The sequence below is a fragment of the Phycodurus eques genome, chromosome 5 (genome assembly GCF_024500275.1).
Source record: "Phycodurus eques isolate BA_2022a chromosome 5, UOR_Pequ_1.1, whole genome shotgun sequence".
NCBI classification, from domain to species: Eukaryota; Metazoa; Chordata; class Actinopteri; order Syngnathiformes; family Syngnathidae; genus Phycodurus; species Phycodurus eques.
Genome location: NC_084529.1, coordinates 1,789,273 through 1,817,202, shown reverse-complemented (window position 1 = coordinate 1,817,202; position 27,930 = coordinate 1,789,273). Strand labels below are relative to the sequence as shown.

General features: G+C 42.3%; 1 protein-coding gene across 7 annotated transcripts in view; it reads right to left on the bottom strand.

Annotated features, from left to right (window-relative positions):
• The window catches only part of btbd11b (BTB (POZ) domain containing 11b), a 61,187-nt gene that overhangs the window by 10,281 nt on the left and 22,976 nt on the right, over nucleotides 1-27,930 (bottom strand). For 6 of the 7 annotated variants that reach the window (XM_061676854.1, XM_061676858.1, XM_061676855.1 and 3 more), the window contains 4 exons: nucleotides 8,392-8,532; nucleotides 5,189-5,393; nucleotides 642-794; nucleotides 287-452 (listed from right to left, as the gene is read on the bottom strand). In XM_061676854.1, the coding sequence (XP_061532838.1) occupies nucleotides 287-452; nucleotides 642-794; nucleotides 5,189-5,393; nucleotides 8,392-8,532 (665 nt within the window). The remainder of the gene's footprint in view (nucleotides 1-286; nucleotides 453-641; nucleotides 795-5,188; nucleotides 5,394-8,391; nucleotides 8,533-27,930) is intronic. The other variant, XM_061676856.1, reaches the window with a different exon arrangement.

The window sequence follows — 27,930 nt, the reverse complement described above, 5'->3', positions numbered from 1 at the left end:
AAAGCATGTCATTGAAACGAACCAACGAACGAATCAATCGATCAATCAATCAATCAATCAAGTGTACGTGTTCTCGGTGACATTAAAGGTGGAAAAGGTTTTCAAACTGGATTTTGGGTGTGGAGACTTTTTGTATCCCCTGTATATCCTATTTTTGCATGACTACATATTGCTGAAGATGGAGCGACCACAGATCATGTCTGCGCTTCTGCTCCACAGGCAGTGTGACTGTGCACATTCCGCGAGTGTAAATGAATTATTAACGTGAGCTGCCTGTGTCTCTAACCTGCTCACTCATGCTGTTGATACCATCCGGACCCAGCAGGTTGATAGCCTGCTTCACCAGGTCTGTGCGTCCGCAACTGAGCATATGGAAGCCCAAGTTCTGCAGGAACTTCGCCTCAGTTGAGGCAGCATCCAGTTTCCTTGAGGCGCTGAAGCAGTCATCCGTTCTGAAGGGCAAACCGCACAAAGCGAGTGAGGTGGATCCTTTGACGTGCGCAATGCGCAACTTTTTACCAACAACAGAAAGTTTAAATTTTTAACAAGACGAGAGAAGAAATACAATTCCTTGCTGACATCAGTGCAGTTTTGGAGGTGTGTGCGTGTGCACTGTGAAGCCGAAAGGACTGCAGCTGTACCGGAGCTGGCGGGGCTCGCAGTCCACTCCAGGCAGCAGCAGCCTGGCAGCCTGCCGCACATCATCGCTGTCCACAGAGAAGCTCCGCCTGTGCTCAGCGTGAACGACAGCCACACGTACCCACTCCATCAGAGGCGGCAGCACCATGAACGGCCTGTGCGGGGAGATAGAGGCACACGTGCTCATCTGCAGGTGCACACGAAACTGCAGCCGTTCAAAATAAATACCTCGGATGCAATTTGCATGTGTTGTCTTAGCGCTATTGCCCAGCGACATGGTGTTTGAGTAAAGGGTGACCCCTGCCAAGAATAGGAAATCAAAGACAAAAAAAAAAAAAACCCAAAACAAAACAAAAACCTCGTACTGTAGAGATAGGCTGATGTCAGAAAATTGCATGAACATTATAAAGTATAGCTCGTGCTGACACACGGTCAGCTTTATCCACTCTGTGGCTGAAAAGATCTTTCATAAATGTTCATGATTTTGCACTTTTATGCTGAGTCAAAGCAGGATAAAAATCGGATTCGCACAACTTGATATTCATCCATCCATCCATCCATTTCCGGTCCTCGTTAGAGTTGGGCTGGAGGCATATCCCGGGTGACTTTGAACGAGAGGCGGGCTACACCCTGGACCGGTCACCAGTCAATCAATCGCGTGGCACATGTAGACAGACAACCATTCACAGTCGCACTGATAACTACAGGCAATTTAACGTCATCAATTAACCTAAACAGCATCTTTTAGGGGAACGGAAGGAAGTCGCAGCGTTTCGAGAAAACCCCTTGCACACATGAGGAGAACGTGCAAACTCCCCACAGATATGCACCAACAGACATCAGCTCTTGTGGCTGTGCGCAGCGCTCAACTCGGAATTAGAAATGATGACACAATGTACCGTAGTGTGGAGATGCTGCATTGACGAGACAGGAGTCAAAGATGAGCTGAGTTTCATTCTCTGGCCATTGTCCAATGTTGCCTGTCTTGTCCGTGTTGGCGAGTCCGTTCCCCATGTTTATTTGTCACTTTGCATACAAGATTTCTTTTTTTTTTTTTTTTTTAAATCCCTCGTACCTTTGTTCTGCGTTTTTTGGAAATACATACTTTTTTTTTTTTTTTTTTAGATTCTCCTGAACTCCTGCCTAGCTTGCTTGCTTTCCTACCCTTGAGACAACCTTGTGCCTGTCCACCAACAGTCCTATCCCTCCAAACATGACAGTCACTATCCATAAAACGGATATATTTGTTATTAATAGATAATCCTTTTTCGGGGAAAAAATGAATTGATATTGGTTCACTTCCTGCGGCATCCCCGATGATCTCAAGGAACGCGAGTGTGCCATGGCACCATAGGTGGGAATCACTGCGCTAACTATAGTGATGGCCATACTATCTTATCATTTTATACCGACAAAATATGACAAATGCAATATATAATGGACCAAATTCCTTAAATAATCACAGTGGAATACATGCGTCATTGTATTACATTCTTGTAATGGGTTTGGATCACACAACCACACGAAACGCTCTGTAATAGAAGCCAAAGAAACAGATGGAGTGCATCTTTTTCACATGCCAGCATACTGTGTTGTAAGGTGCTAAGGGTGTACTTGTTAGCAGTCTTGCTGCGACAGATGCAGGAAATGACGACCATATGGTTGATCCTGACCACAGTGTTTAGACTGAGGAGTATCCCTGAATTCAAATACTAGTGCAAAGGCAACTAGATGAAAAAACAAAACAAAGAATACAATAAAATTAAAAAAGAAACTGACTACAAATGGAAGAGATCTTATGCGTGCAGTTCAATTTATGCATACTGCACACATAAATGGCATGCATCTCTCCACTAATGCAATGCATTGGCGCATCCTTGGTTTGTACTACAGCGATATGACTGAATATATGTATGCATGTTGTTGCATTTTGACCTTCACTGATGTACCAGCGGCATGTTACACATACCAAGATGCACTTTTTTTCTCTCTCTGAAATAACGAGGCATGTGTTCAGTCTGCCCATAACAAAGTACACAGAATGATCTGGCTATTGAATATGGAGTCCTCTGTAGGTACATCTAGAGTATTCAATATCATAGCACTAACACACACCGATATTTGATATCAGTAGATGTTCGATGTAGCTGATAGATAGACTATTCATCTATTATCTATACGCTCTCAAGTGGTTATTGTTATTGTTGGTGTGCATGTAGTACAAATTTGTCAATGGCTGTCTAATCACCTCTCTGAGTTGAGATGTGTCATGTATCTTTCATACATCTGAGCAGAGCCATTTCAGTTTTGCTAGCCTCATTAAAAAAAAATGCACAATGCTTTGTCAAGAGGCAAGGAACACGTTTGCTCCATCACAAATGAAGTTCATGAACAGTTCAAGGTCTTGCTGCTTCAGTACAGCCCCGCTCCATAAATACAGCCACTGCCAATGTGTTTAATTTGAATAAACCACAGGTCAAATTGTGGGTTTTTTTTTTTTTTTTTTTTTTTTTAAACGAATCTTGTTGGAGGTCATGCAAATTCGAGGTGTACATTCACGAGACGTGCATTAGCGGATCGCGATAACGCCCAGGGTCCCGGCGGAGGCCTGCTCACACTCAACGGTCAACCAACGACGCAAGCCGACACGGCCTTCCGCTATTTTGCAGCAAATACTGAACAGCTCAAGGTTCTGTATAAATGCCGCAAAATAACATGATACATTTGACCTTCCACCTTTTATGAGGACTGTCCTGCGTCGACTCCATTAATATTTTGAGGTAAACGACTTGTCGAGAAAGTAGCAATCAAGGGAAATAACATGAAAACATTGCCTGAGCCTTACATCATTCTGACATACTGAGATGGTGCAACGGCAGCATCAATCAATACTGACTGCATCTGCAGGCCTGCTGCAATGACTCTTTCCTGCGACGCTTAAGGTCATTTAAAGGACTTATTCTAATAATAAAAAAGGTTACGGTAGTTTTCAAAGCCGTTCTTTGCGTCGATACACCTGGAGGCCGCTGCAGGAATACATTGAGGAAGAAGGAAATAGTCAAATCCCGGTCTGCAGAGGTGCTTGAGCACTGTGGCGTGATACAGGAGAACTACAGTTACAGTTGTATATATGCTGAGGTGAGAGGGGTGCATACTGTGTGGAGGGGTCTAAATTGTGTAAAAAAAAAAAAAAAAACACACAACCCCTCCTCCCAGTTGTCTGGTGTTAAGTTATTATCCTGGTGATCCATCAAGCATAAATCATTTTTGCAAGACACAAGACAAGATGGGAGCAAGACTTCCACTTCTATCAGGGTGGTTTCATCAAACTTTGTCTCGCATCAGCTTCAAATTTGATTTCAAATCTGAATAATGAGGGGACGAATAAACTTACTTAACAGAAATTGTGATTTGGACCAAATAAATGTTTCACAATTAGGATATTGAGTCTTGATTCTGTTCCAGTTTGTTCCTGTTTGTCCTTACAATCGTCGTTGAAGTGCTTGCTCTTGTGGGACCTTTCTTGTTATTTATTAATGACATTGAACTGAAGTGAATAGTGAATAATACAAACCACAGAGTTAGAGTTAAGCCTTTACTAAATCTTTTTTAATTATTATTTTGATGTACAGTATTTCCCCATTGCCGCTATATCGTTTGTGCCCCGCTATTTTACAGATTTTTAATTGATCTTTTTTTTTGGGGGGGGGTTTAGAGTCAACAGACAAGTTGAAATTTAGAGTTGCATGCCTTCAGCGTAGTACCACGTCGTGCCGCAACATGCCGAGCAGCACCAAGGTATGCCGGAAGAGACACGACGTAATCAACCGCAAGAAGAAGAGGAGGCCACTTCAGTGTAGCACATTAGCATATTTTGCAGTTTTAATATTCCTTCTTCATGGCACAGCAGAGAAAATATATGCCTGTGAGTGTTGTCGTATGTGTTGCTGCTCTGTATGTTTTAAAGTAATAGTTGCTTGAAGGTTTATAATTACCATAACATTATTCCATTAGCCCATCTGTGGCGCTTCACATTATATGTTGGCATTAATCGGCTTCGTTAGACGAAATTACAGGGATTGGTTGAACATTTTGATGTTTAAATATACAGTTTTTACTTCTCTTTTGTTTCCTGCGTCAGTTTTCTAGTAAACTTCAAGTGGGAGTCACAAATAAACAACTTGAAGCATGAATGCTGTGCCTCTTTTTGTGGAGAACTCTGTGAGTGAATGATGAAGAAATACTCTCAAAGTGTGTTTTAATACATTGAAATGTGTCAAAAGCGTGTGGGAGGGGTACAACTATACATCAAAAAAGCATTTTTCTGGTCCTTCTATCTCGCTGATTTTCACCTGTTGTGGGTGGGTCTGAAACCTGTCCCCGTGGTAAACTAACTTTAAACCGCCCCCGTGAGTGGTGATCCTGCACGGTCATGGTCCCCCTGAATACACACATTCTCAATCAAGCCTATTTCACAAATGTATTTCGATTCACTGTTTGGATTGTTCCTCTGCTTAAGTTTGCTGTTCGATGCATGTTCGCACCTTACCTCTCAGTTTGTAAGGTAACTTTTGATGGCTCGACGTTGGGGTTCTCCCACTCCATCTGGGGGCAGTGCATGAAGTAACACAGTGTGTAGATGGCCTCGGGGGCCCAGTGTATTACCGCACTCTTCTGGTGGATGGGTGTCCCATTATTGTGGTTCTTGGTGTACAGTGGCTGTAGGTAGTGCATAGCCCGTGACACCATATCACCTACACACACACACAATACATTCAAACCACACACGAGGGGGCGGGGGCGGGGGTGGGGGGGAGGAAAAAAAGGGACACAAGCCATGAGGGTTCAGTTCAGTACAAGCTATGAGAAATAATTTTACGCACTCAAATGTGCGTAAAATAATATTTGCAGGTAAGAAGACTTTGAGGGTGGTCACATGAAGTAATTACGATTAGTCAGCGGGAGCCTTGCAAGAGTGACTTGTAAATCTGATCATAATAACATCCTTATCAACAAATAACAGACATACTGGTGAATGAAAGCCATTGTCATTGCTTTAGTCTGATCATCATTTTGATGCGTTTCCATTTCACTGCAAAATGTAATGTGTGATTGCTCTTGGTTTGCATGTCTAAATAAATTAACATTACTGCATATATGCTGAGTGCGCGTGCGTACGTGGGCAATAAAGTACAAGCACAAACAGTCGCTCTCATGGACAAAGCCTTTGTTTAATTCCCAAATTTGGTTCCTTTCAAGCGTCCATTTCGCCTCAACAGTGAGGAGAGGTGAGTGTAAAAATGACGCCTGAGTGTGGCGTCCTCCTCGCAGTGAAGCAAAACAACTTCCGGAGTTCAATTTCCTCCGAGAGGCTGCTCCCTCCACCCGGCAGGTAGTTGTTCTGCGGTATTAAAAGTAAACATCGCCCTCGCAGCAGAGGCTCACAGGACAAGAGACAGTAAAGGTCTATCGGCACACTTTGCCGTGTGCAATTTTCGGAAATCAACACACGGTAGAAGCTAACAGAAAACAGTTGCGTCATGTCACAAGTGCTCCAAGAATATTCGCCAAACACAATAACATGCGTCGTTACAAAGAAACATTGTGAGGACCAGATGAACCATTTTGTTTGGCATGAATTCACACAATATTAATATAATAACAGCTCTAGGTATAATAGCGTTTCAATTCAAATATGCTAATAGGGCCTTTTGGCAGAAGGGAAAATGAAAGCTGAAGACGAGGCAAGTTGAAAGCAATACTCCGCAAGTGAGCCAAATACCGGCGACTGTCCCGAAGCAGGATGCTCATTTGACACGAGTGGAGGATTTCATTCCAAAAGATGCAGGAAACAAATCACACATCCTTTTTTCAGTTTTGGTTTTTCCCTCCATCTTGGCCTCTTTCAAATAGAGATCATGGCGGCCCTATTGATTGGCGGTTATCCTTCACTCCTGATTATTCTTGTAGTGCGTTTACACATGCCATAGTTCTTTTTTCCAGAGAGGACGACATTACCTCTGGACAGGACCGGCCGATGAGCCCCCCCCCCCCCCCCCCCCCCTGTTCGATCTCATCAATATGGAATGGACAGAAGACTCTCAGCCATTCCCATGTGGTTCCACCACCAAATGTTGACTATGACGATGACACTTTGCACAATAACAACAAAAAAGCTTCCTCTTGAAATGTCAACAACACATCAAATGCTCGTTTTTAACTATTTCAATACTTTCATGTGCATGAGAAAGAAGAAGAGGCCATTTATTTGTCAGACTTTGTTGTTGTGCATTAGCACTAAACCAAGAAACCATTTAACACTTTCATTGCACACTTATTCGTTGCGGAAAGGTACCGTACAAGTCTTGGAACGCAACTCTTGATCAATGAATTTATCACTCAGGAGTTGGTCAAGTTATTATTGTTGGTGAATAAAGCTCTCGTCAGCACACGGTTGTTGTCCGCGTATTATTGGACAGATTAATCTGGCGGCGAAGCTTCCCTTTGTGTCGCTGCCCTCGCCGCGGTCCCGCTGCCGGCGTTCGCTTTGGGTACCGACTTTGAGGTTAACGCCCGTTTCCTGTCAAGCGCGTGTCCAATCTGATTGGACAAAAAAAAAATAATAATAATCATCCGAAGCAGTACAGTCAAGACAAACGCTACAATTAGCACAGACTGTTAGAAATAAATCAATACAATTTCATGGAACAAATATTAGAATGTAGGTTGCGAACGCAGTGCTTCCGATAGTGTTTCGGCCAACTGAGAAGGCTTTGCTGGCCCTGACCGCTCACCACAGTCAGTGAGTAATCTCATGCAAATTATTGTTTATAGATTGAGTGCGTTGTGAGTGGGCACACGTCAGCAATCTTTAGTCATCAGCTGCAGCTCAGAAGATTCAACTTTAATGACACAGCAACTCCTGATGATTAATTTCTGCTTAATATGCAAATTCTCACACACACACACACAAGCGTTATGAGAGACAGATTTACTTATGCAGGGGGACAATATCGGGGCATAGTTGAATGCTGCCGTCATCAAATTAGCATATCAGTCAGTAATGTTAGCCAACACAAATGTGACGCGTTTAAGGCAACAAGATGAGCACATTGTAACCGAAAATCAGAGACTGAAACTCATTTGCCTGGTGCACTGACCGGCAATAAAGTGAGTAGCATTTCTATCGTTGCCATGGCAACCACAGATCACGTACCTTAGTGGTGTATAATATTTGTCAGCGCTTACATTATTATTCATCAGCGCATTGTGTAGAGTGCTTGTACAAAGCTTTTCTCATGCGAAAACGATTTATTGGCCAACTGTCGATTTGCACATTTAGAGCAACGGTTTTAATGACACGGTCGTAGATTTAATCATCTCTCTCTGATTGCAGTTACTGGGCGTTCAATATTTTTGTTACTTTATTTAGTGGCCAACAGATTAGAAAGTCCTCTCATAATGATACAGCACAGTTCTACACCACTGCAAACTACACGATGCACAATCATTAACATATTGCTAGGTTACAAACTCACTCACACGTGTTAAGAAAAACGCATTATTATAATTGTAGGGGCTGAATATTTTGTACAGTTGACTTTATATTTTGTCTGCACAATAACGTTGCGGAGGATGTTGGGCGTTTCGCGGAGCTCAGCCCTCGACTTGAGCTGTTAGACAGCTAATTGTCTTACGCGAAGGCACCTTGACTACACAGCTCATGACACACACCCACACACCATCACTCACTGAGCTCAGAGATGCTGCCGACTCGTGTGGCCAGTAAGCACTGTTCAACGGCGCGCAGTTCAGATGGGCTGCAGGCGTTCCCCTCGCCGTTCTTTGCGTCTCGCTGCTGCAGAGTCAAACCTTCAGGTAGGCTGAGCACACCTGAAAGAGAGAAAGCGTGAGAAGGTAAGCAATTGGTATATATAAAAAATATATATCTCTATGAAAATAGAGATATATTGACAGTTCAAGTGCACACAGGGTGTGCTGTACTTTTCGATACGTAGGAAAAATCGAACTTTTTGGGGGTTGTTTTTTAGGGGCTGTGAAATCTTCATCGAACATGTCCAAAAACAAATGGAAACAAATGGACCACCCTGTATAGAAAGCAGCTTTATGGCAAAGTCGATCGAAACGGAGGGCTTTATTTTCATAGACAACGCATTTGGGGCGGGGCACTCATGCCGGCGGATTCTAGTTTTCGTGCAAGCGCAAGACTCGAGGCGCGTCTTCGCCAATTTGGCAGACAGGTCTGCGCCGAGCTGGGCATTCCGGCGTCCTTGCAGATGCGCCCGTCGGAATGACAATATGGTGACAGAAAATCGGTCTAAACTTATGCCTGCTCAGACCACGTCTAAACACTGGCGCAAGGTAGACTGCTGATCTAACGTTATTTTGGTGAATTTGGTGATCGGGGCACAGGAAGACTGAGGTCCGTGGACATATTTAAATCAACCGCGGTTATCACCAGCTCATTCTGTATTTATTAAGGGTACCCGCTCACATTGCCTGATGCCACACCAGCCAAGAGCGGCTTGGCTTTATTTACTAATGAGTTCTTTTTGCTTGAAAGTTCAGAAGTAAAGGTCTAAGCCTAGGGCGTCTAAGACTCTTGAAGACTCTTTGCATTTGTAAAAGTGCCTGCTAGCTGATACGGTAACACCCTTTAAAACCGCATGGCATATTTTATTGTCATTGTAATCAACATGACATTTCAGTGAAAACTGAAAATGAAGCAAAAAAACATTTAAAAAAAAAAAAAAAAAAGAAAAAACTATATCAGTGTTTACCATACCTACTTTTTGTATTCTTACCTGGGATTTCCTGTTTATTTCCTGTCTGTCACTATGCCTCACCGGCATAAACAGATGAACAAACATAGATTATTTCTTGTGAATAAGTAGTTTTTTGAGCAATGAAGTAAAATTTCATAATTTCCCACAGCACACTAATGTGCCCCCGGCCGGGCTCACTGGTTGAGAATCACTGCTTTAAACTGTACGTGCCCTGTGACGGAATGGCGACCGGTCCAGGGTGTAGTCTGCCTCTCACCTGAAGTCAGCTGGGATAGGCTGCAGTTTTGTGTTGGACATGGAATACGTTTCACTCATTTATAACACTTCTTAGAGTCATTACTGACATTTTCACAGTCAACGGCATGTTTTTTGACAGTCTTGCCGGACTTTTCACTTACCGTCAATGTAGCCTATAACACAAGGCATTTTAATTCTAAAATAAAACTGGCAGGACAACAGACATGATACACCGCTTACGTCTCTTTACATTGGAATCTGTTTTCAAAAAGTCAGGGGTAGGGACTTTTTTTTTTTTTTAATAAAGAGAGCCTCTAGAATTGCCACTTATTTAACTAACAGCAGAGCGATCAAAGGAAACACTGATTAAATGAGCCATTTGCAGTTTCGCTGTACAGGTCAATGTGTACTGAGACTCGCATGGCTTAATCTTTGAGATTGTATAGAATGCGGGGTTACGGCGAGTCGGGCTGTGCGGGCGACGCGTTGCGTGCGGTATGTCCACCGCACATGCCAGCTTGGCGTGGCCCTCCGCTGCGGCTTGGTGACGGCCAGAGCAGGGCAGCGCAGAGCGGGCGACGGGCCTAAAGAAACCTGCTTGCCGGATAGCCTCCCGATACCACCTATAGCCACTAAAGACTATCTTCTCTTTTAATATGCCAATGAGGCACAAATGCCCTAAGGCACAGGTGTCAAACTCAAGGCCCGGGGGCCACATCAATTTATGTGGCCCGCGAAAGCAAATCAAGTGCGTCGACTTCTTGTTTCTTGCTAAAATAACAACATTGCAAATCGTCTTCCCTTTTATATACCGTTGATTGCAAACATTGTCGTTACCAATCCCCATTTCAAAATAAACTGAATTAACAACGTTTTACTGGCTTCTGGTTTCAAGAATAGTGATTCATCGATTTTTTTTTTTGTGTATATGTAATAACGGGGCAATTATACATTTACTGTATATTCGAGTCCCTCCGAGGGAAACCATAACTACGACGTGGCCCGCAGCAAAAATGAGTTTGACACCCCTGCCCTAAGGTGTACCGTACATTCTGCTCAATGCTAATAACCAGGTATTTAGCACATCCAAAGCACTATGCAGCTGCTTAGCAAGCATCAGACCAGAGAGCTGACATCCACTGACGACGTGCAACAAAGAGCAGGCGACCCCACCGCCTGCTGCAAGTGTCAGGTGTCTTGAACGACTCCATATTTATTCCAACTATCCCAGCCAAGTCTGAGAGATCAATGACAAATAAAAGTAACTACCATGCATGATTTTGGAATGTTGGAGAAATCTTTTGTGCCCAGGAAAAAAAAAAAAAAACACGCACAGGGAGAACATACAGATAACGCCGGACCTTCCATACAGGAACGCCGGACCTCAGAGCAATGAGGCCGACACGCTTTCCTCAGTTTGCTTTAAAACTGAACAAATTTGAATGGAACAGATTGTGATTGACTGTCGTCCTGGCGGTGAAAGAGACGCCTCTCTGACAATGTTTCTTATGATGCATTATTATTATTATCTGTTAAAAGGGTCCCATGAAAATTTGACATTTTAATGTCTTGTATCCCAAAAATTGGGCCTCTGGAGTGCCTTCCAACGAAGAGAGAAATTTAGTAACCAAGTCATGACAATGCCCCTGAGATCAAGCTGTTTTACACTTGGGGTTAATTAACATAGGTAATATGGTGGATTCGAATCATATGACTCGAGTCAGACTTGAGTCGACACTTTTAGGACTTGAGATTCACTTGGCCAAACTGTGAAAGGCTGTACTGGACTTGACTCAACCTGGCTTTGAAATGAACTGCATGACTTGAAAAGTCATTCTGTTTCGAGTTTAAAATCTCCATTTTCAACCTAGAGGGCAATTTGTGTGAGTGTGTGTGCACGTGTGTGTGTGTGTGTGTGTGTGCGCGCGCGTGTCATTCATGCATACCTGGCAACCCACTGCATGCTTTCATGTGCAGTGCAGAGGCCACCAAAACACGTACTACATTGCTGTATCATGAAAGGATCTCCGAAGATCATTACATTTGGATTCAACGATTATCTTTTTTTTTTTTTTTTTTTTTTTTAAATAAATTTGGGGGGAAAGAAAGAGAAATGGTTTGCGACTCAAACATAAGAGACAGAGTGGATATGGTTAAATTAGCCTGTGGGGGCATCATGCAAAGTAAACACTGTTGCCTTTGATGTTCGAGATTAGCATTTGCGTTGAACTGTGCACTGTTGAACACTTATTAGATTGCTTCTAGGAGGAAGTGCAAGGAAGTGCATAAGTGCTGGGAACGGTTTTTAATCCTTGAATTTTTTTTTTTATACAGCTCTTATATTTCCTCGCATTAGCCTGTGCATCTGAATCAAATGAAGTCAAAGTTATATTATAGATGAACTAGCAACACAAGCTACTATAAAGGACATAACATGACTGGTAAATATTTACATCAGGACCCATAATATCAGTGATGAGTGCTTGGAATGCTGAATGCACAAATCGCAAATCAGTCGTTGCGCTGTTGCTGTACATGTGCTGAAAACAGATGTCGATGCAAAAAATTTGAATCACATGTTGACCGCAGTGCAAAATCACAAATGCCAAATTAATCACATTCAACAACTTTAGTGCACTTTTTGCCTGTTGGCTCACTGTTGCGCTGTCAGCTTTGAAACAAAAAGTGATTGTTCGTGTCATTTATGAATAAATCTGCAAAAATAAATACAAAAGGAGAATTTAGCTGTCCGGCTCTTTAGATTTGGTTGTGGGGCATAATAACGAGGGCAGAACTGACAGTGAATTGCCGAATGCTCTTCGGATGGACTGAGGCAAGGTGACTCAGTGGCTCTCCTAATGCGCGGCACAGGGTGTCCTCAGGGAGTTACTGATGGAGCGCTTACATGCCACCCACATTTGCACCATGAGAAACGTTGTGAGCATCTTACATCCCGATCGTCACCGTCTGTGCAACGGAGCTCACCGTCACATGTGAAGTTGCGCAAGACGTTAGCGGGGAGTCACGATCGGGCTAATATTGTATAACAGTTGTTTTGGGCTGCATAATGATGCGTGCACCTGGACTGGAGAAGCACAGGAAAAGATTGTGGACCGTATATTCGTGCAAAAACAAATGTAATTGTTTCCTATTGTACGGCACTAGCTCATCTGTAAGGGCTCGCGCTTGCGGGTCACGTTTCGCGTCCCGCTGCGGACAAAAGAAAAAGGATACTAGATGTTGGAGGGATGCTCGTCTGCTTCCCGACTACTGTTGTAGTGCCCTCGAGAAAGGCACCGACACCCCCGGCCCCTAGCTCAAGAGGCTCAGTACTTTTTATGCACTTTGTGTGTGTGTGTGTGTGTGTGTGTGTGTGTGTGTGTGTGTGTGTGTGTGAGGGGGTGGTGGTGGTGGTGTCAATCATCAAAATCTCAGTTGCTGTTCATTGAACTTTTATAAGGTGTGAATACTTTTATTAGTGTTATGATTTGTAAAAAAAAACAAAAAAAAAAAACATTGTATTAACACTCCAAATTATGTTAAGACTGCAGCAAGATTGTATGCCTTGACTGGCGACTTGCTTAAATCAAGTCATGACTTGACTTGACTTGCTTGAAATTTAGCGGCGGCTTGACTTGCTTGATTTTTTTTTCCCACAATGACTTGGGGCTTGCTTGAGACTTGACGATTAAGACTTGAGACTTACTTGTGACTTGCACATGTGTGATTTACTCCCACCTCTGTAAATAGGAATGCAGAACATTCCGCGGGAGATGGTCAGATCCTATTCTATTTTTGAACGTAACAATTAATCAATCTTTCATTTTCCTCAAAGTCACTCAAGGATATTTTGCACATGCGTCCATACTCCAAATCACGCTCTTTTTTTAGCGACATGATTCAATCAGAAAATGTTGTGATTATTAAGCTGGCACACATTGTCTTGACAAAAGGATGTTTTGATAAAGAACAGAAAATCATGAGCACTTCGATTTGACAGGTCGGTCAAACTAAGGGTAAGTACACTTGCGAGGTAAACTAACAATAGACAAGGAATACACGCCAGGACAATGGTGGCAACCAATGAGTATTGATCCAAAGCTTTCCAGCGCCTTCCGATGATCCTAAATACTCAGCTGATGATAAGAGGAAGCAAGTGCGGTGCTCCCCAACATACACTATGAGGACTAGAAAACCACAAACAAAAGCAGTACATGGAGGCACAAACAGAGCAACATGATACACTGTATAAAGTTAATTATTTATTTATTTTTGGAATTTATGAGGCATATAACAGTACTGCAATTTTGAGGAAAGTAAAACCAGTTTTAAAAAGGACAAAGAAAGAATGGACATTGCACATTATTCACATTTACAGTATATTATGAAGAAAACCAAACCTTCCCGATACAATGTTTAAAGGTGCTGTCGTCCCAAAGCCTGGGAACAGAATGGGAGAGGAGATGAGAGGAGGCCGAAAGTTGCTCCTGGCAAGATGTCGTTACTGAAGAATAAATAATGCGGAGGAGCTCCCATTAAGACGTCACTCAAAGAATATTCGTCAGTCTCTGTCACAACAGATGCAACCACACAGAAAATGTGTGCATGGTCCAACACTAGCATAGTTAAATATAGTCAACCATTCATTCAGACATGAACAGATTTGAATATTTTTCCCCTTTATACAATTATGTAGTATCTGCAAAGATTTTTTTTTTTTTTTTTTTTGTAATGAGCCATCCAATTTGTGATCCTTTCAGATACGGTATTACGCTATTATTAATAGCACGTTCTTGGTCACTGGTTTTCATCTCTGGGGCAGTGCATCAACCTTTTGTGCATTTGCATGCACTCGGCGCAATCTCGGGGGTTGACGGGCAGCAGTGGAGCAGGAATGCCGACCTCGATGCGGCTCCTACCCTGCTCTTAAAATCTATTTTGGAGGGACGTACACATCCTCGAATGCACCGCTGCTCTCGACTAACACTGGATGTGCCTTTTAGTCACTAACATACAGAGACAGTGAAGTCAGCCCTCGATTTAGCAAATCAAACTATGAATGGTAAAGGTCAACTAGTTATTTGATGCATTACGACAAGCGGAAAAAGGGACCAAGAAGCGAAAAAGGTGAGGATGACTCGCAAATACAGGCTTTAAGGTGTTAATCATATTGTTACGCTACATGGATACATGGAGTACTGAGCTCAGGTCTGTTGTGCCAGGCCAGATGGCTACCATATGTATCTGAGCAGGTGATCATAGAGGGAAACGTAGCAAGACGGAAGGCTGACATGTGGTGTGTTATAACTTCTTTCCTACTTCACGGCAGCTTTAAATATTTCTGATCATCGGTGTTGTGTTTCTAATGGTACGAATAACGGTGTGACAAGCAAACAGGGGATCCCACAAGAGAAAAAAACGTCGGTAGAGCAAAGTAGGCTGTGAATATTTTGGTTTGGTTTGGACCGGTTTGGTCTGTTGTAGCCACAAGCCTATAATACGTTAGTCATATGTTAGCCACAAGGGCAAGACGTATCCGAGTATGCACACCAATGTCAGCTAAAATTAAGAAACTGGGACAAACAGCAGACATGCAAGCAATGGATAAACTACAAATGCATTCATGCCAATAAAAGGTGATATACACCTTGTAAATGCAAACAAGCAAACAACAACAAAGTGGAAACGCAGATCATTTCTGGCACTTCACCAATTATTGATTTGCTTTCTGCAGAGAATGTCTTCAACCGTATCCCTAATCATTTAGTAAACACAGAATAGTCTGTAGCAGGGGTGTCAAACTCATTTTTGTCACGGGCCACATCGTTGCTATGGTTTCTCTCGGAGGGTTGTTACGGCTGTGAACCCATAGGAATGTATGATCGCTTCATATTATTACATATACACAAATTGATGGATAGCTACTTTTAAAATCAGAAGGTATTAAAAACTTTGTTCTACGACAGTATTATTTAATTTATTTTAAAAAGAGCATCGGTAACAAACAAAATGCTTGCAATATCTCAATATTTTTTAGAGTGAAGGCGATTTGCAATTTTGGTATTTTAGCTGGAAACACGAAGTAACGCAAAAACGCCGGCGAAAGGGCCGCATAAAATGATGTGGCGGGCCGAATCTGGCCCCCGGGCCACCAGTTTAAGAGCTTAGTGCCTTACAGTTTTGAAACTGATAAAGATCATCAGCAGCAAAATGTGATTCTAAAATTCTAACTTTAAGAGCAACACACACACACACACACACACACGCAGAATTATGGGCAATTTAGAGTCTTTAACCAACCCACCATGCATGTTTTTGGAATGTGGGAGGAAACCCGCCTCTCGCCCCGAGTCAGCTGAGATAGGCTGCGGCACAACCGCGACCTTAGTGAGGATAAGCGGATGGATGGATGGATGGATGGATGTGTGAGTGTGTCCATACTAAACAGCCTGTATTCTTATATTATTACCTTTGCCAGGGTCAAACATATTCAAAATTGAAAAGCCTGACTGTTTCATACAGCTCTTGTATTGTATCCAACTGAATGTGCAAGTGTACCTCATGTTGTGGTCTTTCTCGCAAAAGCTAAGAAACGCAAAGAAAATGGGAGGTTAAAAAAAAGACAGTCATGGTGAAGTTAAGCACCAAAAAAACAAACACATGCTAGAACACACAATTCATCATCACACAATAGACCAAGCGCACACAGAGATGACTTGTGACGGGTGACCGGCGCACAACAAGGGCACAACTATTACATAATCATATCCTATCAGAGGGAAACCAGCCTCCCTCTTGGCTGTGTCTTACTCAGCCCCAAGCTAGCAGCTCACTTGCTATTACTTCATTCTTTTTTCTGTCTTTTCCGCCACAAAGGGGTATAGGTCTGTGTGTAGAAGCCACGCAGAGCGCAGTTCCTGTGGGATGCTTTACAGAAAATACTGGCAATCAGCAACAGGGGCGGGGGGGGGAACCCTTGAAGTCATTGAACCATGTGCACAACCCCCACCAAGGCCTACCTTTCTATGAAGGCCATGCATGACCTTCGCCAGAAGTCACCCATGTCATCTGATTTGTCACAGACGCACCCTTTGAGTGGTCTGTTGCATTAAACAAAAGGACAAAAACATGGTGAATTTGGAGGGCTCATACAGTGGGTACGGAAAGTATTCACACACGCTTAAATTTGTCACTCTTTGTTATATTGCAGCCATTTGCTAAAATCACTTGAGTTAAAAAAGTTTCCTCATTAATTTACACATAGCACCCCATATCGACAGAAAAAGAAAAGAAAAAATTGTTGATATTTTTGCAGATTTATTCATAAAGAAAAACTGAAATATCACACACCTGATAAGTATTCAGACCCTTTGCTGTAACATTCGTATATTTAACTCGGGTGCTGTCCATTTCTTCTCATCATCCTTGAGATGGTTCTCCACCTTCACTGGAGTCGAGCTGTGTTTGATTAGACTGACTGGACTTGATTAGGAAAGCCACACGCCTGTCTCTATAAGACCTTACAGCTCACAGCGCCTGTCAGAGCAAATGAGAAACATGAGCTCAAAGGAACTGCCTGAAGAGCTGAGAGACAGAATTGTGGCAAGGCACAGATCTGGCCAAGGTTACAAAAATATTTGTGCTGCACTTAAGGTTCCTAAGAGCACATAATCCTGAAACGGAAGACGGTTGGGACGACCAGAACCCTTCCTCGAGTTGGCCGTCCGGCCAAACTGAGCAATTGGGAGAGAAGAGCCTTGGTGAGCGAGGTAAAGAAGAACCCAAAGATCACTGTGGCTGAGTTCCACAGATGCAGTCGGGAGATGGCAGAAAGTTCCAGAAAGTCAACCGTCACTGCAGCCCTCCACCAGTCGGGCCTTTATGGCAAAGTGGCCCGACGGAAGCCTCTCCTCAGTGCAAGACACACGAAAGCCCGCATGGAGTTTGCTAAAAAACACCTGAAGGACCCCAAGATGGTGAGAAATAAGATTCTCTGGTCTGATGAGACCAAGATGGAACTTTTTGGCCTTAATTCTAAGCGGCATGTGTGGAGAAAACCAGGCACTGCTCATCACCTGTCCAATACAGTCGCAACAGTGAAGCGTGGCGGTGGCAGCATCATGCTGTGGGGGTGTTTTTCAGCTGCAGGGACAGGGAGACTGGTTGCAATCAAAGGAAAGATGAATGCGGCCGAGTACGGGGATATCCTGGACCAAAACCTTCTCCAGAGTGCTCAGGACCTCAGACTGGACCGAAGGTTCACCTTCCAACAAGACAATGACCCTAAGCACACAGCTAAAATAATGAAGGAGTGGCTTCAGAACAACTCCGTGACTGTTCTTGAATAGCCCAGCCAGAGCCCTGACCTAAACCCAATTGAGCATCTCTGGAGAGACCTGAACATGGCTGTCCACCAACGTTCACCATCCAACCTGACAGAACTGGAGAGGATCTGCAAGGAGGAATAGCAGATGATCCCAAAATCCAGGTGTGAAAAACTTGTTGCATCTCTCCCATAAAGACTCATGGCTGTACTAGCTCAAAAGGGGGCTTCTACTAAATACTGAGCAAAGGGTCGGAATACTTTTGGCAGTGTGATAGTTCAGTTTTGCTGTGTGTAGATTATTGAGGGAAAACATTCACTTAAATGACTTCAGCAAATGCCTGCAATATAACAAAGGGGGAAAATTTGAAGGGGGTCTGAATACTTTCCGTACCCACTCTATTGACAGAAAGTCCCAGCACTCCAGCTAAATGCAACAATGTTTTGATGTAATTGCTCATTTAGCACTGAGGGCACTCGAGTAATTAAAGAATATGACTAATGCCATGAAATGGGATTTTGCTACAAGGGGATGTGTTCCTCTGGGCCAGAGATGACATCATACCCAGCTGCTTGTAAACACGGGCTGCTTTTAAGCGAAGGCACTCGTGGACATTAAAACTCGGCAGCATAAACACAAAGCAAAGTGCAAAGCAGATAAGACAGTAACGGCTCCGGGCAGAAAAGGTACAGTCACTGGTTATGCGTAATGGGCGCATGGTTCTTATGTCTGTGTGTCTGAATCACTTTGTGTCTCTCCACGACTGCGCGTTTGTCTGCCTCTTTGTCCGCGCATATGAAATAAAGAAGTGTGAGCTGGCTACTGCGAAGCAAAACAATCAATTGCTAATGTTCGTTCAAAGTAGCTGCTAGAAAGACTTTCTGGAAATAACTACATTTTCTGTTTGCAGGTTTGCTGTGGGTCAGATTAAAGAGCACCTAAACAAAATGGTCCTGTACCGTAACAGTTTGACAACAGCCGAAAAAAAATGGGAGGGAACGCTTGTACAGTAAAAGAGATAAAGGTATGATTCATTGCTTTCTGGGGGGGGACGGGACAGAAGTACTCGATGTTAGGCGTGATGACAAACAATGGCAATGTAAAAGAGTTAAAAAATACCAAACAGCTACACAGGCTAGGTCTAAAACTACCACAAAAGACATATCCATCCATTTCCTATACCAAATGTCCTCAGTAGGGTTACGGGTGAACTGGAGTCCATCCAAGTTGACTTTGGGTAGGGTACTCAACACAACCTAAAATGCATGTTTTTGGAATGTGGGACCAAGCGGGAGAAAAAAAGTCTACACAAGCACCGGCAGCCAGGATTTGAACCCCAAATCTCAGGACTGTGACGCAGACACACAAACCGCTATTACACCGGGCACAAAACACAAAACAATCTGTCATAAAATGACTCTCAATTAATAATAATAATAATAATAATAATAATAATATGAATAACGCATTACACTTATTTAGCGGTTTTCTAGGTGCTCAATTGAATTTCAATTCTACCTTCTCTTCCTCATGGTTGAATGTCTGCAAATTGTCCAAAACAATCTGATGAGGTCAGTGTGATGCCATCCCAGACGCTTGCTGGGTCGTGCGTCACTACGGAGGCATGTGATTGCTTCAAATGTCTTCATGCCAGTTTCTTGTATTCACTCTGGGAAGACAAAGTGTAATAACATTGTTGTTTGCTCTGGATGGATCACAGCAATTGTGTGTGTGCGCGTGCGAGCAGGCGTGTGGGATTGATCTTTTTTTGTATTGCACGATGCATCGTTTTGTTTTTTTTATATGCTAAAACAATACATACATTGGCAATAAACAATGGTCCCTGAACTCCTTTCCAATTCCTAACATCCAGTCATTTCTTTCGCACCTTCGTTGAACTTTCTTCTCCAAATGTTGCCGCTCCCTGAGCGGTTGCAGGTTGGGAGACCCCGCAAATATGATGCATTGAGCTACAAATTGCTTGGTAATTGTTGAAGTCACCTGGTGTAATCTATCATCCCGACCGCGCTCGGTCGCTGTGCGTGGCGTCCAAACAGACTGGAAGTGGGCCACGCCTGGCAGAGACTGATGAGGCCTGTGGCTACGTGCTGCTCCTTATTTCTTCTCACCGACTCCAGCACATTCTCTGAGGAAGGACCATCATTGTTCAAGGCCAACTTTAGCAAATATTACTGACACTTTGATATCGGAAATGCCATCGTTCATGGTTTGAAACCTCTTTTCTGGTGCTTTATAAAGAAAATGCGGAAACTTTGATGCGTAAATGACTGATTATTTGCTTTTGGGATTTGAAGTGAGAAATGTATCCATTCCAATCCAATTTTTTTTTTATAAAGCGCATTTTAAAAAAACAGTGATGACCAAAGTGCTATACATGAGTAGATATAAAGTATCTAAAAAATAATAATAATAGCACCAATAAGGACATAAAAACACTGTTTACCAAAAAAAAAAAAAAAAAAAAAATCTATAAAATCGAGAGATGCACAATCATTTTTATTTATTCATTTATTTATTTTGCCACTGATACGATAACCGATAACTTGCTGCTTCTCCAAACCGATACAGATAACCAATATCATTTTTGTGTGGTTTGTATTAGCGGTCTAACCATTTCCAGACCAAGGATCCCCAACCTGATGGAAAGCTGGAATGGGGACCCCATACTTATGTATAGTGTATACAATTGTGTTTTATATTCAACTGGTCCTGTAATAAATAGAATAGCTTTTTATTGTCATTATACACAAGTACCATGTATAAAATGTACCTTGATATTTTTCAATCAAGGCTAAGATTTTTAAATAATAAACAGGTTCAAATATTCAAGTTTTTTTTTTTTTTTATACAAGAACGAGAGATCCTTCATGTTCATGTTTTTTTAAAGACTGACACGGGTTAGATTAGAAACATTGCGATTGATATTGGGAGCAAAGGAACACAAGTCAGAAGGGGCATTAAGGGTAAATCGGTGTCCAAACACTCCGACTTTGGTTTGACTTGCATTGAAGTTTCAAAGGTTCAGAGCCATCCAAGCTTTAATGTCCTTCGGGGAATGCAGCAAGTGTGTTACAGTGTGTGGAGTCTTTTTGTCCACACTACACAAAAAAATGACACCTGCGCTAAATCACAACAGCCAGACTCCTTCACTCTGATTTTACTCCTTGCTTCCATCCCTGCATTTGTGATCTGGTTCTCTGCGTGGTGTAATAAAGGCCACCCCATACATACAGCAGCGTGAAAAATGTATTTTCCGTTGGAGATTATATTTGTGAGGTATATAGTTAGTATGTCAGCCTCACAGTCAGTGGTGGGGGTTCGAATATTTCACCCCAGATTCTGAGCTTTTTGTGTAGACTTTCCATGTTTGTGGGAGTTTTCTCTGGGTACTCCAGTTTCCTCCCACATTGCAGCAACATGCCAACCATCACGAAGGTTACGCGTTAATGGAGCCTATCCCGGTTGAATTTGGGCTAGAGGGGTGGGTTATAATCTGGACCGGTTGCCAGTCAATTGCAGGGTGCATGAGAAAACCGAATAAACAAACGAGCATTTACACTCAAATTCACACTTATGGCCAAGAAAAGCCATGCAAGCACTGGGTGAACATGCAAGATGTGAGGCAGTTGTGCGAACTACCATTCCATTCCATCGCCTCACTAAACATGCTTGCTAGGTTAATTCAAGGCTCTCAATTACAGGGGGGGGCAAAGTTTTGTGCTCAGGGGCCACATTTTATTTTGAAAATGGACAGATGGCCCAGCTCATGATGCTCATACAGTAGATGCAGTAAATTAAGTGTTAAAATGTGTATGTAAAATAGTTAAATGAAATGCATCCATCCGCGCTCAATACCGCTTATGATGTTGTTCAGGATCGCGGGAAGCGAATGTACCGCTACACCATCAGTGACCTCGTTGAAATGCAAAAGTGAAATTGTTTATTTTAGCCATTCATTCATTCATTGTCCTTACCGCTTATCCTCACTAGGCGTACTGGAGCCTATCCCAGCTGACTGGGTGAGAGGCGGGGAACACCCTGAACTGGTTGCCAGGCAATCGCAGGAATCGCAGGGCACATACAAACAAACAAACAATCGCGGTCACATACAAACCTATCTGCAATTTAGAGTCTTTAATTCATCTACCACGCATGTGTAGGTGGTGTGGGAGGAAACCGGAGTAATTGTTTATTTTAATAATATTTTATTTTATTATTTAACAATTATTAGGGCAACCACTTATTTTACATGGTAAATGAAAAAGGTAACTTTTTTAATTGTAATTTTATTATGTACGATAAATACAATTATCAATTATCTCATGAAATTAAAAACAATCTAAAATTGTTTATTTTACCATTTTTTACAATGAATAAATTAACCACACATTTGATAAATTAAATAAAAGGTGTTAACTGTAAATGTAAACTTGTTGACTATACAAATAATTATTATTACAATAACTAAATGAACCAATTAAGTCAGCCGGGAGAGGCTCCAGCACAAACACAACCCTAATTAGGATAAGCGGTATAAAAAATGGGATGGATGCATTTAACGTGATAAATATTTTTTTTCAATTAATAAATTCTCGGAAAAACATCTAAAATGATGTAACCCATATTACAGGACTCTCGATAACGCAAATGCTTGGTGGGCCAGATGAAAAATATATTTACCCACGTGACCCGCAGGCTGTTCTTTGCCCACCCCTGCTACAAATTGTCCATAGGTGTGAATGGATGGGATGGTTGGACAGATGAATGTGATAAAAATGAGTATGTAATGTAAAATAATTTGTACAATACTATTTTCCCACTTCTCTTTCCTACAGCTCCATTTCTCTTCATTCCTGCAAGATATTCTTTAAGCATCTGTACTTCCTTCCAGCTGGATGTTTCCACTGTCGCGCCATCTTTCTGCTTCCAGCATCTTGCTCCTGCTAGTCAGAGCCTCTGTACCTGCCTTCTTGCGCATTTTCCTCTAGCTGTGACAGCGCAGTGGGTGGGGAAGGCTGGCAGGCCGGGACAAACCCTGCATAATCCACTTCGTTCGACAACCCAAATAGAGTGTCACGAAGCTTGAGGTCTCAAAGTGTGTATGCACACAATCACGCATTGCTATAGTATATACACAGATGCAAATGTGCAAACTCTTAGGAAGAGAAATTTGCTTCACATTGAACTTGTAAGAGTCACACAGCATGAATATAATAAGGGAGTCATTGTTCAAACAGGAGTTAAAAAGCCTCTGCATAGTTCCGAAGGTGGGGTTCACTTCCACGTTTAAAGCAACAACAACACGAATACTGGAGCCATTCAAAGTCAAAAATAGAGCACTGCTTAAACTGTGTTACACATTTCTGACATGGAACAGCAAACATCTGGAAACTACCAACATTTGTTTGTAAGGATGATTATATTCCATCCTCAGAGAGATCGTTCCTGTTAATCAAATAAATGCCTCTTTTCTGCAGCAACACTCAGTCCATTGGAGTTGTGTCCCATTAAGAACAAAATATACTGTATCGCCTTACTCCATCATGAGCAGGGTACCCAAACGGAGCTCCTGAGAGCTCTAAGGCATGATGGAGTCTGAACCTAGCCAACACTAGACCACGTGCCAGCCCGGGCAATAGTTATTTTCTGCTTGGGCGGCTGTGGCACTTCATCTGTACAGCCTGATGCATTTGGCTGCGTAGCGAGAGCCGGAAAATGCCCAACTTCAAAGAGCTTAGAGCTTAGAAATGACCTTATCCTTATCAAATATCCTTGTAGAGAATGGAACTCCTTCAAAATAAGGCAGTTGTTCAGAGGGTTCCACATCTTGATCAGGGTGGACACAGAAATCCGGAAATTAAATTTACCCCACTTTTAATACCGTGCTTAATAGCTTGTCAATACCAACCAAAGAACTGAGTTGCAACTGTTTGAATCCTTTTTCTTTTATTCAGATTTATATTAATGCACACTCCTTGCAAAATTAACGATATTAACAGAGATGCCATATTAATTCGTCACTATCAAAATCTCAGGGGAATTGTGACGGTCAGCATCTCTGAAAATGGAATACGTCTTTACTTCAGTACAATTGAATCCCGTCGAGTACCTTTTAATGGCCTTAATATTGGCAATTTTCATTTACAACCGTCTAATACTTTATAAAACGCTGCCAACTCCTTATTCTTCAAAAAAGTCATTTTATGTGTGTACATTATCTGCATGCACTATTACCTAGCGCTATTCCTTCTGGGTATGTCAGCGCTGCACAGTGAAGCTGTGAAGCGAGCATGACGTACATCAAGCATGATCCCAAATGAGAGCTATTTTAACTTGCTTTCCAAATGAATGTTCTGCTTGCCTCATTCCTCCCCTTAAGGAAAATTCTGCATTCCAAAAATCCGAAGAACACCTAATGCACGTCAGGGAGTTTCAGTAAAGATTAGTGCAAAGATGCCGCCAACCAGGATTGTTCAATCGAAGGCTGTTTGGCGATGTTGAATGATGACTGCATTTCTTAGGCAGTGAGTGTAATTTGCTGTGAGGAGGCCAATGATTTGAACAATCATGGACTTATATGCTTTGTGCCAGCCAGCCTTATGAGTCCTGTGTCTTGTTCTGCACAGTGAGAGCAGCAATGCCCACTGGCCTGCCACAGTATAACACTCTGCTGTCAAAAAGTCCACCGCTTTTAATAAGCTTGAGATTTTTGCACAAACTGTTCCCCATTCCTCTTTTCTTTTCTCGTGTTGCCACATTTTTAGAATAATGACTTCCATGATTGATTTTTTTTTTTTTTTTTTTTTTCTCCCCGTTGATGTTACTTTGCGCCCCTAAGCCATCAAGAGCAGCCTCTTCTGTTTTCACAATAGACACTCTTATATGCATTATATAATGCTGACTTAGCTGCCAGGGGTATTACAGTCAAGGTCTTGATGGAGGGCATGAGCACAGAGGCCTTTCGCCTCAAATTGAAATCCACCCTCGAGACTTTTCCAAAACACTCAGCAGTCTGTACAAATCAGAAGGTGGATCAACGTGCCTCTTCTTTAGGCGTTTACACTTCTCTTATTTTCATTTAATTTCCTCCAACTATATATCCTTTTGAGTCGTGCCTATAGGTGGGTCTTGTGTGCGTTTGGTATTCGTGCATGTGTGCAAGGACAGTGAAGAGTGTGGTGGTGACAAAGCGCCTCAAAGCATGTTAGCTTCCTCCGTGAGCATTACTGTGTTTTCTGCCTTACTAGAGATTAGCCTGTCTGCACACAACACTGTAAATCACCCTTTGACTCCTTTCATATCATATGAGCACGGCAGTGTGGTAGTCGTCTATATGAATCATGTCATGCCATGTCACATTAGCTACCTTTATGTTAACCATAGCAGGCTTACACAGTCTCCCAGCCATGTCAAAGTGATAGATGGATGACATGTCAGGGACCATTAAAAACCATACAGATGGAAACCACGCAATCACATCAGCTGTTTTTAAAAACAAAGGTCACGTGAGTCACATCAACTTAAACCGAGCTGAACAGGACACACTGCCTGCAAATTTGAGAATATCTGCAGGACAGAGGTGATTGTACCAAACTTTGCAACATCTTTGAAAAATCCAAAAATGTTTTGAAATATTTTGGGTCGAAAGTGAAAAATAATGGGTAGTGTAGCTGCGTAGAGTAACGGGTTCAGTTTCCCGTAAGTAGCGAGCGCTGATCGAGCATGCATTTCCACCGTGACGTGCAGGAGGGCACTCCACATCCATCCGAGCCCTCCATTTTCTGAACCGCTCGCTCCTCCTCGTTAGGGTCGTGGGTGTGCCGGAGCCTATCCCAGCTGACTGCGGGCGAGCCCTGAACTGGTCGCCAGCCGATCGCAGGGCACATACAGTATAGATAAACAAATATTTGCACTCACATTCACACCTTTGGACAATGTTGAGTCTTCAATCAACCGACCATGCACGTTTTGGGAATTTCAGAGGAAACCGGAGTACCCAGAAAACCCACACAGGCACGGGGAAAACATGCAAACTCCACGCAGGAGAGGCCAACAATTAAGTGTAACAACATACAGTAAAAGCTTGTCTTAAAGTAAAAAATACACAACTAATGAAAGCCTCTCTCTGTTTTCTTTACCCTAAATTACCCTCCCACCCTCTTTCAACATATTCCAGACACAAGCAGATAAAGAATAGATTTGAAAGTATATATAGATTAGATTAGAGCGAGTATACCGTGTAGCCGAATTCGTTCTGAGCAGAATCCGTAAAAATAATGACAGGTAAATATTTACAGATGCTTATATGCATATATACTATTATATGTTTGTCTGTATACCGTTTATTTTATATGTAATGTAACTGATATTAGTCACGTCAAGTGACACTAAGAGACCTGCATAAATTAGCCTATTTCTAGGGGTGTCCCGATCCGATCTTTGAGATCGGAAATCGGTCCGATGTCAGCAACAAAAAAAAACAAGTATTGGATCGGATCGGACTGGATCTACAATTTCCGACTTTTCCACTCTTATCCAAGCAGTCCAGTCCGTGCTCTGTTTCAGCACTTTTTGCTTGCTTAAAGTCGTTTATTGACATTCCTGTTTCACTTCACTCATATAACAAAAGAATTACTCCTATTGAATGTTCAAATACATCAGAGCCTTCGTTTCGTTCTTTGTTTTTGTTTACAAAAAACCTCTCGCTCAAAGCGAACACACAATGAATGAAAAAAAACACCATTGGCGAGCTCACAAAAATTTGCATTGAACTCGCGGCACTTACATATGTCTCTCAAAATAATGAATATTGGTACACAAACGCTGCATAACTGTGTCAAGCTGTGCACAGCAGGGATAGCGATTGTCAAAACCTGATTTGCTTGAAATTCGTGAGCAGCCTGAAACGCTATATAAACCTATACGACAACAATGGAGAGCATCCTGCATTTCATGTTCTATTTTCTTGGCATGTGACAGTTTACCACAAGAAGACAAGTTACTATTTGCTGCAGATAGGAAGCAGCCAAAAAAAGGTGCAGTATAGCTGATCCAAATGATAAAATGCAAACATCTGTGCATTGTACTGAAGTGAACCAAACTGTGCTGCATGGTACAAGCAAGGTGCATGTCCTGCATTAATAGAAGTGCTGCCAGCTCAAGTGCTGTGCATTAGCACTATAAATGTTTCGGAGTGCTAAACCTCTAAAGACCATCCTGAACCACCAGTACAAGTTGAAGTTTTTAAATTTGGTTTTGAAGTTTCGAATGGACTGGACTCTGGGCTCGGTTCCCTCTCAAATGGCTGTCAATGTTCACACAAGTCCACACCCGATTCTTTCTCTCAAAACCATTTTGGCACGATACTGAACGTATATCATTTGAAAAGCTGTTGGTTAGTTCATGGTGACGTTTCACAAAGTCCACAAGTTGCAATTGCATAGTCAGAGGTAGCGCAAGAAACACATGGCTTAACTGTACATTTTTCACTTTGCCATAAGAACCATAGGTCCAGGGCAAAGACGAAGGAAGAGGAATAGTACAGCAGGCTGAGATCTCTGTGAGAAGAAATCAAATGTGATTGATTACAGATGTCAACAACGATGTACAACATGCAACATTTCATTAAATATTGCAGTATGTTGGGACGTGGCCTGTTTTTTTTAGTAGCCCCGTGGCAGTTTGACCATGAGCTGCAAGAAATGAGTTTGTTCACTTCAAGTAAGATATTACTTACTTGATCAAAAGTGTAAGGCAGCAGTGATTTTTGGACACGTGCGTGTTTTGGGAAATTAGAATATGATTGTGACTAGAGTTATTGTCTGCTGGAGGAAATCACACGGCACAGACACACTCATTTTACTGTTACAAAGAGAAGGATGTTTTGATTTGTCGGGAGCTTT